The sequence below is a fragment of the Lissotriton vulgaris genome, unplaced genomic scaffold, assembly GCF_964263255.1.
Source record: "Lissotriton vulgaris unplaced genomic scaffold, aLisVul1.2 SCAFFOLD_391, whole genome shotgun sequence".
Lineage (NCBI taxonomy): Eukaryota > Metazoa > Chordata > Amphibia > Caudata > Salamandridae > Lissotriton > Lissotriton vulgaris.
The window spans coordinates 1,127,109-1,144,973 of NW_028247903.1; the positions used below are offsets into that span (position 1 = coordinate 1,127,109).

Sequence of the window (17,865 nt, forward strand, 5' to 3'; positions counted from 1 at the left end):
GAGTTGGGTTCTACTTTACATGATTATTTCTCGATACAGGCCATTCACAGCCAGCATTATCAGTTTGCAGGTGCACACACTGCTTCACCAACTGGAACTGCTGTGAAGTGTTATGGTCCAACCACAACTTTATTCTTCAATATATTTGGAAAAGTAAGGGCTTGATGAATGGTTTAAGGCATTCTTTGGTAATCCGCCACAATCAGTAAGACCCTACTGTAAGGGCTTTGGAGAAGACGGAATGTTTGTTTACCTCTTAAGTTTGAAATGGATATGCACAGGGTCCATAATGTCAAATGCAGTGAAGGGTAGGGCTGCTGCATGTCACCCTCACAAATCTGGACTATTCTCTGCAGGTTTTCAACATAATTAATGAGGCTGATATCCATGGTCGCTTCCAGTTACCTTGGCTGGCCAGCATGGCTTCTAGGTAGCACACTTCCTCTAGATGATCTCTACGCTGGTGGCAAGTTGTTGCTTTTGTCCTTTATGGTCAGGGACCCACTCCTCTCCAAGCAGTGGATTTGTATATTGTTGCAGTGATAAAAATCATGGCATGAGCCATAATAAGACAAATGGGAGTGTGGTCCCGGTTCCCCATGTAACAACCTTCATTCCTACTTGGCACATCATCTTTTATTTTTAGGCAGAAGTGATGTAAATGTAATTTGTACTTGTAAAGCGGCACTAATACACCAACTGGGGTGTCCTGGCGCTGTAACGCATACCGCTGTGGAACCCTTCCTGGCTTTTTCCCTGTGAAAATGTCCACTCCTGGGCACCCCCAAAGTGAAGCCAGGCATCCCAGCGCTGTTGGGGCCGTTGGGGAGATTAAGCAAGCGCCCAGAGTTGCAGAGTGGGACCCATGAGTAGAATAGGCACCGAGGCAAGAATTATCAGGTCCGAGGCGGGAATTGAACCCTGGTCCCGGGCCAGCCCTCTGCTTCAGGGTCTGCCGCTCTAACCATTGAGCCACACTTCTCCACTGAGAGTAAGTCCTCCTCGTCTGTATATCATAATCCCAGTGAGTCATATGCCATCATTTAAAGATGCAACAGACTTCGAACAAGTTGTTACACTAATATAAAGAAGTAGTAACATGTTTATCACAGAGTGTTATATTTTATTACTCACACATTATGAGGGAATGCTTGTGATAAAAAATAATGACATGGAGCTAGGTCACTGTAATGAAGTGAGAGAAGACAACTCATCATTGATTCGAATGGACAGGGTCAGTGCTTGTCTCTCCAAAAGCTATGAGACTGCTGAGACGAGAGAGCGGCATCATTCCTGTGGGTTCATCTCTCACCCAGAGTCCATGGTCATGAACTTCCGTCTCACGTGCAGGCTCAGCAGTAACTTTGTAATCTTCTCCAGAAATAAGCAGTGGCTTGAGTGGACCAATACCAATGCATTTATTACACTTTTTGCAGAAGCAATATCCCTTTTGGTGTTTTCCTGTGGAGCAGAAAAAGATGGTGTTTAGTGTGAGAGAAAGCAGAAGCTGGGTTGGTGAACTAAGCTTGTCAAGTCTATCTAATCTGCTCATAGTTGCCTTTAAACACAGCATCTTCTTGGGAGGAACCTGTTGAGTCACCAACCAACTGAGAGTACACATAGGCTACCCATGAAAGCTGGAAGAATGCCATGCCAATGCTTTTTGCCAATGCTGTGCAGCATCGGCAAAAAAGAAAGAAAAATGGCGCATAATAACCCGCCGTTGTTGCCAGTAGCACCAGTTTCTAGGCACATGCATACCCTATGATGTGTGTGCCGGCATGCGTCACCATGCATGCACGTGCCTACATAATGATGCAGGCACACTTTCTTTTTTCCCATACACTGATCTAAGATGGCACACAGTATATTAAAACAAAAATCAATTTTGGCAACAAATGAAAGCTGTGGGTCTGCAAAACAAACAACTTAAAAAAAAAATTCCCACAAAGGGTAGGGAGGCAAAGCAGGACCAGCTTGGGAAAGCAACAGCGTGTAGGGGGATAAAATAAAAATTAAGCTTGGTGGGTAGAGGTGGAGAAAAGCAGCACACGAGGGAGAGAGCAACACTGGGGGGTTGCGGGGGGAAAGCATGTGAGAGACAGAGCAGCACATAAGGGAAATAGCAATAAGGAGCACAGGTAGGCAGGTATTTGTTGGGGAGAATCATACAAGGGAGAGGGTTCATGGTATAGCCCACCAAAGGTCTCCCACAGCCGGGCAGCTAAAAGCTGTCAGGTACACGAGTGGGGAAACCTCTACGTAACAGAGAGCTTCCCTCCAAATGGAAGCTTTGAAAGGGTCAACATATTTAAGCTCATTGCAAAAAATACAGTAATGAGGTCCCCACATGAGATGTCATCTCCCCCGGTGTGCGCTATATGCCAGGCGGAGTAGGATTGAGACGAAGCAAGTACCAGGGTCATCTCATTGTTCACTATGGCATGCATTACATTGCATACCAGTGTCAGAGGCATTATGCAGGGCGTTTCATCCTTGCTTTGCCGTGCCAGCACACTGGATTTTACTATCAGTACCCTCCTTCAACTGTTGTGTAGCATATGGCTTAGTAGTAATGTTATCTTACTGCAGCTTGAGGGGCGTGGCTGAGCACAGCAAGATGGTGGGCGCAAGTCCCTGAGGCTCCGTAGTGGGGGCACTGTAATCCACCACTATCAACTGGACCTGAGGCAGGGGGGCCATCAGCAGTACTGTCTGGAGTACCCTTTTTTCGTCTCAGCGGCACAGTAGGGGCCCGAGAACTCTTGCTGCTGGCTGTGCGGTGATCTTGGGGGCCAAGGGGGTGAGGCTTTGGTGGCAGGCCTCTGGGCTCATTAGAGCGGGTGGAGAAGGGCTAAGGGTGAAGATGGGAGCCCCCCCTTATGCCCGGACTCCCCGAGAAGAGCCCGGGGAGTCCCATCGACCATGCTGTGGTCCTGGATCCAGCTCCATAGGAACGGACTGATGTGAGAGAGAGTGGGGTCTTGTCATAGCGGGGGCCACCTCGTAGATCTGAGCGGCCTGGGAGCCTCCCATTCCTGCTCAAGTGGCGATCCTGAGGGCTGTGGTAGTGCGGAGTCGGTGGCATGGCCTCTCTGCCCATCAGGTGGACAGGGCCTCGCCTGGGAGCAAGGAGCGGTTGTAGCATGCTTGGGCATGCCCCCCCTTCCCTCCCCTCCCCACCCTCCCATCCTGAATTGTTGAGCCTGTGGGTGCGGATTGACCTGGGGGTTGGGGGAGGGGGCTGCCAAATACACTGCAGACGGAGCAGCTGGTGGGGAGTTCTGGAATTTGTTTTGTTCTAGTGGAGTCTCTCATTGTACCTTCTATACGCTATGCCTGGGGTTTCTCCATCGGAGGAGGACTTCCCCTATTTCCGCTCTGGTTTTTTGTGTCGGATGACAAATTGAACGTTTCTCACTTGGAATGTCAGGGGGTTGGGAACAGCCCACTCTGTTCATCAATATCTCTGAGGGTGAGGGGTACATGTAGCCTTCTTGCAAGAAGCTCACCTGGCGAAGGAGGAACATTTGAAACATCAGAAACAATGGAGTAAGAAATGCTTTTGCATGACCTATTTGTCCTATGCTATGGGAGTGCTCATATGGATGCGGCCATCTAAGGCATTTGAGAGCAACACAGTGGAGGTAGACCCAGAAGGACATTATGTGTTGTGTCAGTGGAGATAGGCAGTGTTTGCCAAATGTTTCTTAGGCCAGGTATTTCGCATAAATATCTTCACTTTTGACCCACTAGTCCCACCTTCCCTGGATCCTTTAGTTGTGTATTTGGACCTGCACTGGATAGGTTTTATCCTCCTCTTCATCAGTTCCTCACGTGCGCGCTGCGTCATACTTTTGCAATGACTCACACACTGGTCCCTTGTGGATATCTGGTGTGCCCTGCAACCGGCCACCAAGGAGTACTCCTTTTATTTCCCAGCGCACGATCTTCATGTTTGATTGGATTGCTTCTTTTGCCACCCACCTTAAGTTAGTGGAGGTGGAATACGTGGGAAAAACTCTGACCATAATCCATTGCTGTTGCGTGTGGGGTGGGGGTACCCCATACCACCGATGCCCATCTGGCATTTGCAACCGACGGCTTTGGAAGACTGTGTTCCGCGGCTCGATCCAAGCGATACTCACTACCTACATAACAGAAAACAGCAATACAGCCTCCACACGTATGGTAGAGTAGATGCTCTAAATATTGTTATCCGGGGACACTGTATACATACCTTAATAGAGTAAGGGATATGCTCAATCTGGAACTCACCCAAGTGCAGACCTTTTAACGAGATCTCAAGCGGCCGCGATGGGGAAAGACGATGCCCAGGTTGAATTGGCTGAAGCCAGAACTTGCTTTGCTCAATGGACTGAATTGCGGGAATGCCTGGACTTAAAGGCTAACCAAGCCAAAACGCACGTGGATGGAGCTAAAAGTGGCACCTATTAGCATGGTTGCTGAAGGGGGCATCCAACATCTAGCTGGAGAACAATGTCTATGGTCTCCTTGGTAAGGTGGCTACCACACAGGAACCGATACATAGTGTTTTCTGTAAGCACTACCAGGCACTTTACAACCCCACAGCTCATTGCCAACAGCTTGGGGCATACAAATTCCTCCATGATATCCCATTTCCAGCAGTGCCTATGGACCACAGAGAAGCCCTAAATGGCCCAGTGTCAGAGCAGGAAATTAGGGATACCATACTGGACTTCCGGCTTAAGCAGCCTACCTATAGAATTATATAAAACACTTAACACCCTGCTGGCCACCAAACTCATTGAAATGTACAGTGCAGGCCTTTCTGCTGTTCAACTCCCTCCATCTATGAGGGAGGCCCTGTTGGTATCCCTCCCTAAGCCAGGAAGGGACCTGTTGGACATTTCATCTTATAGACTGCTGTCTATAATGGGTGGTGATTATAAAATCCTGAGAAGGGTACTGGTAGTGCGTGTGCTGAAGCACCAGACAATACTGGTCCACCATGACCAGAATGGTCTTATACTAGGCAGGTCTCATTCTCCACATTCTCCAGCTGCATAGAATTTTGGAGGAGGCTCCAGTGCACCGGTCATACTTAGCCTGTCTGCTCCTGGGCTTCGAAAAACATTTGATACCCTGGACTGGGACTATATGTTTGCAGTGTTGCAGAAAGTTGGCATAGGGTTAGACTGTACCGAATGATGAAGCTTCTATAGACTGAACCATTAGCGAGGGTGAAAATCGATCACAGAATTTCCAACTCCTTCCTCATTTACAGGGCCCCACGCCAAGGATGACCCCTCTCGCCATTAGTATTTGCCTTGGTGATGGAGCTTCTGGCTCATTACCTTTGGCAGTCTGCCGTGGACTGGGGTGTACAGGTTGGCAGTGAGACTCTTGCAGTCTCCCTGTACACCACCGACATCCTTGTGTACATAAAAGATGCTTGGGATGGTGTGGATGAGACCGCCCCCAATTCTGGCCAAATTCAAAGCTACCTTGGGCCTGGGGGTAAACTGGGCCAAGACTTGTCTGTTCCCACCGCACCCGGAACGTCCCACTCATACTGTTGTGGTCGTCACTCATACCATAAGATGGAAGCTGCACACCTTTCGGTACTTGGGCATGAATATTTACCATACGACCTGAGATTTACTTGATGGCAACCTCCAACAACTATCTCCTCTCTACAACCTCAGATTGCCTTTTGGTGCTCCCTCCCCCTTACAGTGCAAGGTCAGGTGGCCATCTCCAAAATTGTACTGCTGCAACTGCTTTTATACTTCAATTTGACAATCCCTATCCCCGCAGCACCTTTCATACGGTGAATGTAATTGTGGGGGGCTTGGTGTGGGACAAGGGAAGGCTGAGGTTGGCTCTCCCCAAACTGCAATGGCCAACTGAGAGTGGAGGGCTTGGCACTCCAGTGTTCGAGCATTAGTCTTTGATGGCACAGTTCCAATGGCGGGCACAATGACTAGCTGGCGGTGAAAGGTGATGGAGGTGAGATCGGACCCGGGGACAGGAGCAATCAGTTTTGTCCAGGAACTGTTCCTCCCTGGCTCAATGTTAACGGTGCCATCTAATAGGCTCCTTTCGGTGTCATCATATGCCATCACCGAGTGCTGTCGATCACGCCCGATATAACGTTGTACACACCTGAGATCCTGCTGCGCTCTAGTCTAGCTTTTAGAGACGCCGCATTTCAGGAGGGGTTGGCACTATGGGGTGCTGCGGAGGTCAGAACCGTGGGCGACGTATTCCAGTACGAAGCGTCATCTCATTTGACCTGTAGACAGAGCAAACAGGGCTCCCAGCGGGCCAGTGTCTGACACATAAATGCCTTGCAAATTGAACTGGAACGTATGTGGGGAACCATTGACACCAAGCCCACTCCAGGCCCCTTGACGCCAGTCCTCCACACAATGAGCACCGTTTGATACACCTGGCTTGCAAAAGCCCTCTCACATACAACACACCACATACATCCCTCTCTCATACAAAACAAGAGGCACTGGCACCCTTGCATCAACACTGGCAATGCAACATTGGGCGCTGTCTGTCACAGAAGGAAAGGAACAGAGCCTTGGTAAACTCGCGAAAAGTCTCTTGTAGCGCCTGCTTCCAGTACTTTCAGTTTAACATACATTGAGTCTACCTCACAACAGTCAAATCGCACAAAACTTACCCTACAGCATCCCCAAACTATCTCTCGATGTCATGCCCCTGTGGCAGACATGATACATATGTCCTGCTCCTATCCGAGTGCTTGTGCGCTTTAAACTGAAGTATGCACAACCATAACCTGTGTTACAGGCGGCCTGGGATTGGACAGAGCGGATAGCTGTATTTTGGGTCTTTATAAGCGCCAACAGATGGGGGTGTCACAAAATGCTTTATTGATTTGGCATTGCTGTTAGCGCGCCGACTGATACCGATGCACTGCAAAATCTCTACGCTCCAGGGCACGGAACACCGGCGCGAGGCAACCATAAAATGGGGCATGGCAGATGCCCCGGCGAGAGGAGACCAGAAGAAGAGACCCATAGCGGCTGCATGGGATATGTTATTGTCTATTCTCCAAGGGATCCTTGACAGCCTTTCTCACCCCTGCCCCAAGTACCATAATGGGTGGGTGGCCCCGGACTTTTACCGCCCCCCCCCCCCCAATTTGCTAATACCCCCTCTCCCCCCAGAGAACTATGGCGTCTCTAGTCTCTATAATGTGTCTGTTTCTTATTTTACTGTCTTAGGTGGAATGGGGGAATAGGCCCATGTTCTTTGTTTCTAGTTAGGTTGCAGAGGAAGGAACTAACATGCCATCATATTCCTGTACTATGTATTGCTATTGACACATTTGCAGCACAAGCCTGAATCTGTATTTTTAGAACCATACAACATTATCAGCTGCCGTTGATAACGCAAAACTTTAAAAAAGATGGTTTGGGAAAAAAAATCATCTTACTGCAGCTAGGAGATGCTTCAGCTAAAAGCACTCAGATATATCTTAATTGCTTTCTGCAGGTACATGACTCTTAATAAGGTTGACACCCCAGGTCAGTTTTAGCCTGTTTGGCTGGCCAGCTTGGCTTCTAGGCGGCTTGCTTCCTCGATATGAGTTCCACACAAGTTTCAGTTGCTCTTTTCCTTTCTGGCTGGGGGCCTGCCCCTCTCGATGCCATCCAGTGCAATAGTGGACTCGCAGGTTGTAGAGTCCAAAGGGTCGTTTTGGGAGTGGGAAGGATGAAGCAAGCGCCTAGACCGTCCCTACATTCTAGAAGCCCCAATCAAATATGGTACCATTGTGTCGGACTCTGATATCATACTGGGAGTCTCCTGCTGGTCTCTCTGCTCCAACGCCCTGAACTTTACCACAGCAGGCGCGCCAGGTAACCCCCTACCCTTAGAGAAACTTAAGGATCAGTTGTAATGCTATTTCAGTGCAGCTTGGAGAATAGGCAGGGAATAGCAGCTTTCCACCTGCAGGCATCAACAAACATCAATGCTCATGGGCGCAGGGCTAGACCTAAGTTTCAGTAGGAAGGAGTGAGTAATGTCAAAAATAATTAGACTTTTAATCCCATGGTGTGAGTGATAGGGCATGCCTCTTCAACTTTACTCCCAATGCTATAGCCTAATTAATAATCCAACTACTGTTTCTGGTGTCACAGCATCTAGGCCATAAAATATCTATGTCAATTTTAAATCAGACTACAGTCTTTAAACCCATGCAGGTATGCATAAGCAAGTAAAATATTTGGATATAATGGTGCATCAAAATTCATTGGAGGTGATAAGCTGCACTGATGGCACAACAATTAGAATTGCCTGATAACATTGAGAGATGAATCACACTTCCAGTGACTCTGGCCAGCAGAATGGACATAGTGAAAATGGTGATACTCCCGAAGCTGCTATGCTTGTTGCAAAATATCTCGATAGTTCTCACTTGCCCTTTCTTTCATGGTATGCATAGCTTAATGCTAAAGCGACTGTGGGCAGGGAAACAATCCAGAATTAAATGGTCTATGCTGATGCTGCCATGTGAGCAGGGCAGCAAGGGGGCCCCAAGCCTGGAGCTATATATATTATATATTTGCAGAGGCTCAGTCTGCACACTGAATTTGCCACACAAGATAAAGATGCAGGTGCTCCCATGGTGCTTCTGTCAAAATGGTTCAAAACTCACACCAGAAGAGGCTTTGATATAGAGCCAGTAAGCTCGACACTGCACTCACACAATGGTTAATAAACCGTCGTCAAATTCTATTTATGTATTGTATCCCAGTGTTATCCGTGTGGAGTGGTGCGACTGGCTGCCTGCTATGCTGGACAGAGGGGTAATCGGCCAATTGCAGAGAGTAAATATAAGGAATATGGGAAAGCTGTTCAGTGAAGGTACTTTTAAGTCCCTTTATCAGATACATGATAGTAATCCAACCTTTGAGACACTGAACATCTTCCTGTATTATAGAATATGGGAGACACTTCAAAATGTCACAACAAGCTGTTCCGCTGAGCTAGGATCCCTCAGTGTGATAAAAAATGTTATACAGAAGGAAGACTCCAAACAAACTGGCAAATCATTACACGGACAAAGCAGACACATTGGATTCGTACTTAAAACAGAAATAAAGCACCAGCACTAATCCGTGTACAAAACAACAATCGAAGAATACTCTAACAGCCTCTCCATTCCTTCCAACAAATCTCACACAATGAATTTATGGACCTGGTAAAAGCAAGCAGGCCTGCCGGCAGCCCTTCTGACCCATGTCCACCACAAACTTTCAAGACAATTCTTTTAACAACCTCTGCTTCCACTCCAGTAAGAAGAATCATGAACGATTCCTTCACTACCAGAATATTTCCAGAAGAACTCAAAAAGTCACACATACGCCCTTTACTGAAGAAAACAAACTTGGAGACCCCCTGAACCCTGACAACTACAGACCCATTACAAATGGAACTTTCCTTGACAAACTGATAGAAAGAGCAGTGGTCGCACAGATGTCACAATTCATTGAAGAGAATTACATACTTTCAGACTTCCAAACAGGATTCCATCATGGAAGAGGCACTGAATCTGCCCTCCTTGCCATCTGGGATGATCTGAAGAATACTGTAGACCGCAACGAGGTTGCTGCGCTACTCCTCTTGCACCTCTCGGCTGCCTTGGACACGGTTGACCATGACACTCGGAAACAAAGAATCTATGATTAGAGGGAACTGCTCTAGACTGGATCGCGCCTTACCTTTGAAACAGAACTAATGTCATCCATAGCCCACCTTTCTCATCCAAACCATACTCCACAAAATCAGTATCATCTCGCCCATGCTTTTCAACATCTACATGAAGTCCTTACCGGTACTGATCAATCAATTGCACCTCACATGCTAAACTATGCAGATGACTCGCAAATACTCCTTCGACTGGAATGCCCCAAAGACATTGGAAAATCCCCAATTTTCAGTTACCTCAGAGCCGTGGATCAGTGGATAACTTGGAGCCATTTCAAATTGAATGCTTCCAAAAAGGAAATACTCATGTGTGGCGATTGGAAACATTATGACCTGCTTGCCGCCTGGGGGGCGTAGTTTGGACGCCGATCGGGATGGCGGCGTGAGCCTGCAGCTCCGTGCCTGATCCCGCATTTATCCTGGTATTCCTCGCTTCCGAGGTAGCTGAAGCTCGGAAATCCTTTCTAAGGCACCGGACAAACGGCGGAACGCGATTGTGGGCCGACAGGCAGTCGGAAGCGGAGCCGAGACCCGATGCCGGAGCCTTGAAGAGCTGCGCGTGAAAAAGCAAGATGGCAGCCGCCCGAACTGCGGAGGCTGATCTGCGGGGAGCGGCGGACCGCGGCTGAGGTGCGGCGGAGGCTGCTGCCCGAGGATTCTGGGGAGTGAGGCCCTTGCCGTGCGGGGGACGGGAAGCTGTGAGGGCGGTGCGAAGCGCTGTCTGCCGCTCCGGAGACCTGCGGTCTGAGAGCCCATCCCCCCACCGCTGGACCCGGCGGCCATTTGCGAGGGGTCATGGCCCAGGGTGACGCCGGGAGACCCCGCGGCGGCTGGGAGCCTGGCGGCGCCGGAGCACTGGCGGGCAGTGAAGAGCTGAACAGTGCAGCAAAAGAAGGTGAGCAGCTCGGCGGAGCTGGCGCACGGACTGGGGACTATTCAGCGGCCGGAGCGAGAGCCCTGGGGGAGTGCCGGTCCATGAGCCGAGGAGCGGAGGCTGTGGGGAATACACCCGGACAGGCCCTGTGAGCTCGATGAGGCAGACAAAGAGCGGTGGTCACTGACGACACACTGTTGATGCCGTGCCAACCAGAAGACGGGCAAGCGGGACCCAGGTGGCGGGGGAGGTCGCTGCACTGGGCTGCTGGGAAGCGGCGCACTCGCCCGGATAGAGCTCTGGCCGGTCCCTGTTTGCGCGCTTGGGAGCGCACAGTCAGCTCCCCAGCGCTTCCGAACTGGACACTTTCCTGCACCTGGCATTGCTGGGACCTGTCATGGGGGTGCGGTGAGTCCGGCAGGGGACAGCGACTGAAATTGTAAGAAGGGGCCCCTGAGCCGCGTGGAGCCTGTTGGGGTGCTACTGAATGGAGTGATCACTGGACTGCCATTTTGAGCACGAGAATGGGTCCCTGAGCGGTGGCCGACCTGCTTCCTGGAAATGATGGTCATAGCTAGGGAGGGACGCTGAGGCCACAGAGTGAAGAGAGTGACCGAGGGGTACTCCGCTCAGCTGACGGAAATTTGGGCCGGTCCATCCACTAGTGGCAACTTTGCCACAGTACATGCGGTGACCCAGATGGCCACCATTGGCAGTGACTTGAGCATGAAGCAAGGAAACGACCAATCAAACATGCCGGACGTGGATGGCGGACTCCGCACGGCCCCGGATGCATAGGCGCAAGAACTAAGACTGAATGCACGACTGGATGGCATACTGGACGCGATCACTGCGACCAAGGAATCCCTGCACCAGGACATAGCGCAGGTGGCCACAGGACTGGGTCTCTTGAGGGCAGATCACGCGAAACTTTCTGACAGAGTAAAGGACAACGAACAACTGCTCCAGGAACTAAAACCGGCGGTGGTCACCGCAGAACGCAAACTATCTGATATCCTTGACCGGTTGGCTACACTAGAGATACGCGCGGAGGATTCCGAAAGCCGTAATCGGAGAAACAAAGTAAGGGTGGTAGGCCTGCCGGAAAAAATTGAGGGGGATGATGCCGTGGCCTACATGGAAAACTGGTTTAAAACGGTCTTGGCCCCGGAGGGCCTATCTCCATTCTTCTCCCTGGAGCGAGCGCACAGGGTCCTGGCCCGTCCGCCCATGCAGTGCCGCCCTCCTCGGCCGATAGTAGTCAGACTCTTGCACTTCAGGGACCGAGACTTCCTGATACAAAGGGCTCGCTCGGTGGGCCCTTTCAAGGTAGACAATAGCTCGGTTACGGTTTTCCCAGACTATACGCAGGAAGTCCAAAGGAACAGGGCATCCTTTCTGGCCGTGAAGAAAGAACTGAGAGGCGAAGGTATACAATACTCCCTACTCTTTCCGGCCAAACTGCGAGTGATCCTGGATGGAACGACCCAATTCTTCCAGACCCCGAACGAGGCGTGGTCGTGGCTCGAGCTGTACCGCGCTGGTACGAATCGTCAAAATAAGAGTGAAAAGGAGAGACAAAAGCCGGTCCTGTTCCGAAAGTCACAACGCATCCGCAAGCGGAACAAACTTAAGAGAGCAATGCGAACTGACCAGATGGCGGCGGACAGAAAGGGGGCACTGGCTGCAACGGCGATCCTCACAGGATCACAGCAGGAGAAGTTATCGAACGACTCAGATTCTGAAGATGAGAGCAGAAAATCTGGAGAAGAACTGTCAGAGGCAGATAGCTCTGTGGGGCCGAAGGTCACCCCACAAACGACAGATGGACTGTTCAACGAATGATACTCGAAGTAAAGGTCACGTTTGCGGCTCCTGTTGGAGCGGCCTACCTCTGGTGCTTGGCGAATTAGCAGGTACTCTGTTGCAACTATCATATGGGATCATGGGCTTGGGGCGAGGGCCTGGCTTGCCCCAGATCGGCCCTGACCTACCCCTCATTGCCCTTAAGGCTTCCTGTGGTGACGACCACAGAGTAGTGGACTGTGTGTGATGTTACAAGTTTGGATGGGGACTGATGCTGCGTTGTTAGGTCCTGTTCTGGGGAGAGGGGTTGGGGGAGTTTTTTGGGGTGTTTTATATGGGGGGGATTACTGCAAGGATGTGGGTGTCCAACTGACACGGCCGAAATGGAGGGGTATGGCAGCAATGGGAAAGTTACCTGATTTAAAAAGCCTTACATGGAATGTCCGTGGACTTCGAACTATGTCTCGGCGAAGCAAGGTGCACGCCTACTTGGTGAGGCGAGGCGTCCAAATTGCACTGTTGCAAGAAACCCATTTGACCAAGCAGGAATGCACTGCATTGCAGAAGAGGTGGCATGGCCAGGTGTTTGGCACAACATATTCGGCGTTTGCCAGAGGGGTGTTGATATGGGTGAGAGCGGGGGTCCTGTTCCAGGCCACAAATCAGCTAGTGGACCCGGAAGGTCGGTTTGTGGTGGTAGAGGGTAGGCTGTATGGCCGGGAGGTGGTCCTGAGTAGTGTATATGCCCCCAATGTTGACCAAGCCTGTTTTTTTGATAGTCTCTCAGGCTCGCTGGCACACTTCCTGGCGGGCCCCATCATAATGGGTGGGGACTTAAATTTGATCATTGATGTGACGCGAGACAGATTACATCCGCCACTGGCCGACTCCCCAGTGCGTAGGCTGGCCACACACAGGAAAGACTGGCAAGAGAGGTGGGGCCTTGTAGATGTATGGAGGGAGCAGCATCCTGAGATTAGGGACTATTCTTTCTTCTCGGCATTGCATGCATTACATGTTAGGATAGATTCCATACTGTGTAGTGGACCCCTGGCTGCCATGATAACGCACACGGAGTACCTCGCCAGAACCATTTCGGACCACAATCCCTTACTGATGACGGTACAATGGCAGCGGGCGAAATCTGCGGTCCCGACATGGAGGCTGCGGCCTGACACATTAGAGGATCTGGTGTTTAGCGACACGGTCCAACAGGGCATTGAGCATTATTTTGGCGTGAACGAGGGTACGGCCACCACAAGATCGATTGAATGGGATGTGATGAAGGTGGTGGTGAGAGGTGTGTGTATGGGCAGTTTCTCGAATGCAAGGACGACTGTTTTGGCTGATCTGGGGAAGGCGGAATGTGTACTAAGGGATCTGGAGCAGCGCAGGCCTGAGCGACCGGACCTACAGGGCCGGCTATTAGAGGCGAAAGAAGTAGTGGCGACAGAAACAGAGAGGCTGCGGTGCTATGATTACAAGCTATACCTCACCAAGGTGCATGGGGAAAGAGATAAGGTGGGCACACTACTTGCTAAACTCGCTAACCCGGAGCCTAGGGGTTGCCCGATCATGAGCATTAAAACGGGATCGGGGGAGGTGGTTTACTCACAGACTGAGGTTTTGACTCGCTTTCAGTCATACTATACGACTCTATATGAGAGTCAGTTGGAGGTGGACAACGCTATGATAGGCGACTACCTGGACACTGTTCAGCTCCCGGTGCTGGATGACGAGACAGCGAAGGATCTGGGCGGCCCAATAACGCTATCGGAGATTCGGGTGGCCATTAAGCAGATGGCTAGAAACAAGACGCCGGGGGTGGATGGCCTGCCGATTGAATTCTATGTGAAATACATAGATGTTTTGGCACCAAGGCTCTTGGTAGTGTATTCCGAAGCCCTGACCCTAGGACGCCTTCCCCAATCAATGAGGGAAGCTTTAGTAGTGCCGCTGCTGAAACCTGGTAGGGAGGCTTTGGATGTGACGTCGTATAGACCCCTATCTATGCTGACGGTGGATTACAAGATCTTAAGTCGTATTCTGGCCACTAGATTACTACCACACATGACCACGTTGATACATGAAGACCAGGCAGGGTTCATTCCCACTAGGAACACATCCATTAACATCCGCCGCCTGATCCTTATACTGGACAGCGCCTCAGACTCGGAATATAAATCTGCTGTACTGTCGGTGGATATTGAGAAGGCCTTCGATAGTCTTGAGTGGCAGTATCTCGATAGGGTGCTAGAGAAGTTCGGCCTAGGAGGCGGCTTTGGCCAATGGACGAGGGTCCTCTATGCTGCTGCTACTGCCAGAGTGCGATTGGGGTCTGTTATATCACCCGATTATCCGGTGCGTAGAGGGACGAGGCAGGGCTGTTCGCTGTTCCCTCTCCTGTTCGCTCTAGCGATGGAACCACTGGCGGCGTAGGCAAGAACAGGAGAATTGTATGCTGGAGTTCGATGTGGAGAGTAAACTCACCATATCTCACTGTATGCGGATGACCTGTTGCTCTATTTGGAGGATACGGAAGGGGCTCTTAGAGGGGCGACGGAGATGCTCTCTCGCTTTGGTAGGTTGTCAGGCCTCAAGGTAAACTGGAATAAAACCTGCGTATTTCCGCTGAGGGCAGATGTGCCATATCCCCCTCTTACAGTGGACGTGGTCTGGGAGGACTCGTGTTTCACTTATCTAGGAGTCCGTGTTTACCACGCAGCCGCGGATCTGCTGGAGGGAAATATAGGCCGCTGCATACGGGCGTTGCTGGGATGCATGTCCTTCTGGGCCTCTCTTCCTCTGTCAGTGCTGGGCCGAGTAGCATTGTTAAAAATGGTGGCTTTGCCGAGGTTGCTCTATTATTTCCGTACCCTACCTATATGGATCCCTCAGCGGATTTTCAAAGAGCTGAGATCGATGGTTATTGCTTTCCTTTGGGGCCATGGCAGGCGTAGAGTGGCGTTGCATACTTTGATCAGACCCAAAATTGAAGGTGGGATGGCGGTTCCTGATTTTGAATTGTATTAACTAGCGGTCCAGTTACAGATCTTAACACAAAACATCGCGAGAGAATTTAGGGGCCCAGACCAGGGACGAGGGAGAGGTATTCAGCGGCACGTCCTGTTCTACATTGTAATGCAGCAGAAACTGGGATTGAGAGATCTCACCATTGAAGAGAAAACCCTTCGGATGTGCTGGCACAGGAGCCTGAAGAGGGCAAAGGCCGCCCGCCCATATGCCCCGGAGATCCCTATCGGGATGTTGGCAGCGCTACCGCATGGAGGCGACTGGTCTCCGTTGTCGGAATGGGAGGAGTTGGGTTTGCAGATGGTGGGGGATCTATATGCCGATGGGATGCTGGCCCCCTTTAGGGTACTGCAGGACCACTTTGGTCTTCCGGATGGGAGCTACCTCTTGCATGCTGCAGTAACAGCGGCGATACAAAAACACTGGAGGGGGGGATTGGCGGAACCGGACACGACTATGGCCTGCCAGTACGTGGTGATGGCTGCGGGCACAGTCAAGGCGGTGACTTGCATCCACTCGAGAATGCTGAACGAGGGCCTAGAACCGCTCACTGCGCTAAAGGGAAAATGGGAGGAAAGCATAGGTAAACCCATACCGGACACGGTTTGGGGCCACATTTTGAAACGAACATGGAAGGGTTACAGGAATGCCCGTTTCCAACAGGTGCACTTTTTCATATTGCATAGAGCCTATCTGACATCAGGGAAACTTCTAAGGCACTTTCGGGTGCAGGATGCAGCGTGCCCGAGATGCTCGACACTCGAAGTTGAGCTGGATCATTTGCTGTGGGGCTGCCCGAAGTTGGGGACATATTGGCCTGAGGTGGGCGAGCTTTTGAATGCAGTCACTGATAGAGAGGTGGAGTTCGACATGGCGGCGTGCCTGCTGCTATGGTTCCCACACACGACAAAGACTAAAATTACGAGCAAGTTTATTGACCTGGGACTCATGCTAGCACAAAGAGAGATTACTTGGCGCTGGAAATCCAGGGAGGGCCCATCAGTTCGGAGATGGACGAATGAGTTATTGAAATGGTCTAGATGTGAGAGTGTGATCAGAATGCGACAGGCCACAAGAACTGGTAACGAGAAGAGCTTGGAGATGGCAAAGGCTTGGGAGATGATTGTGCAGGCTTTGAGCGACTACTTGACCGAGGACGAGGAGGAGGCACATCTGGAGAGTGAGGTTCAATGAGGCTTGGAAGACCGAATGCCTGACCCCGATAGGCAACAAGCTTTTCTGACAGAACCCATAAGTACAACCCACATCACCAGCAGTGGGGGGAGGGGGGGGGGGGGGGTTGAAGGGGCGTTATTGGGGCACCGCAGCAGTAACAAGAGGGACACCTGCGATAGGGAGATCTGACTGGTCCTTAAGGGAAAGGGGTGTTGGGCAGCACCCATGGGTTAACTTTGAGTGGAAGATGCTAGGCACTAACAGACTGCTGTCATTGAAGTGCACTAGCATAGACCTGATAGTGCGGGCACTGAGGGCCCGGTTGTCGCACACACGAAGTGACTGAATGTATCTGGCGGGGGAGGGGGGAGGGAGTTTGATGGATAAAAAAGCAGATACATAATTATGTTGTTGACCTGATATCCCTTTGAGAAGCACATGGCGAACTCCTGTTGGAACCTGTTGGTGCGCCGCCCGGCCTCCGGGATGTGGGCTGAATGGCTGTGTACTACTTTAATAACGCACAGTGCCTTGAAATGCTAGAGGTATAACGGTCAATTGACCTCGATGTTTTGTCTATAACTCTGCAATAAAAACATATTTTTTTTTAAAATGACCTGCTTGCCGCCTGGTCTGATGAACTGGGATCACTGCCTAAAGTATCGAAGGAAGTAAGAAACCTCGGAATGACCATGGACTACAAGCTGTCGATAAATGCCCAAGTGGATAAACTAGCAAGATCAAGCTTTGTCACTATAAAAATGCTACAATAAATGTTCTCTCATTTGTGTTTTTCACACAAGTTCCAAGCTACCATCTAACTTCTGTCCAAACTCGATTTCGCCAATAGCCTCTACCACAGATCAACTTTAACGACCATGAAAAGACTACCACGGAGTCAGAACTCAGCTGCCAGACTACTCTTGCATATCAAACAGCGAGGCCACATCTCACCTGCCTTGAAAGCCCTGCATTGGTTACCGGTTGCCAGAAGATCCACGTTCAAGCTACTTTGTATCACCCACAAAGCAATACATGGAATGGGACCGCTCTCCATCAGGAATAAAATCACCAAACACATTCAACTAAGGAACCACCGCTCTAAAGGGCATCTCGCCTTAAAATCTCAAGAGATAAGAAAAAAACCATGGGTGGCACATCCTTCTCTGTTCAAGCAACCAAACTATGGAACTCTTTACCCCCAACAAAACATCCACCGACAGCCACCTTATCTTCAGAAAACT

At 50.5% G+C, this 17,865-nt stretch overlaps 1 protein-coding gene across 1 annotated transcript in view; it reads right to left on the minus strand.

Moving 5' to 3' along the window:
- Window positions 1-1,143: 1,143 nt before the first annotated feature.
- The window catches only part of LOC147664985 (Golgi-associated RAB2 interactor protein 1A-like), a 221,715-nt gene continuing 204,993 nt past the window's right edge, over window positions 1,144-17,865 (minus strand). Inside the window, exon 6 of the mRNA XM_086949841.1 lies at window positions 1,144-1,461. Within this exon, the coding sequence (XP_086805967.1) occupies window positions 1,214-1,461 (248 nt within the window). The 3' untranslated portion in view covers window positions 1,144-1,213. The remainder of the gene's footprint in view (window positions 1,462-17,865) is intronic.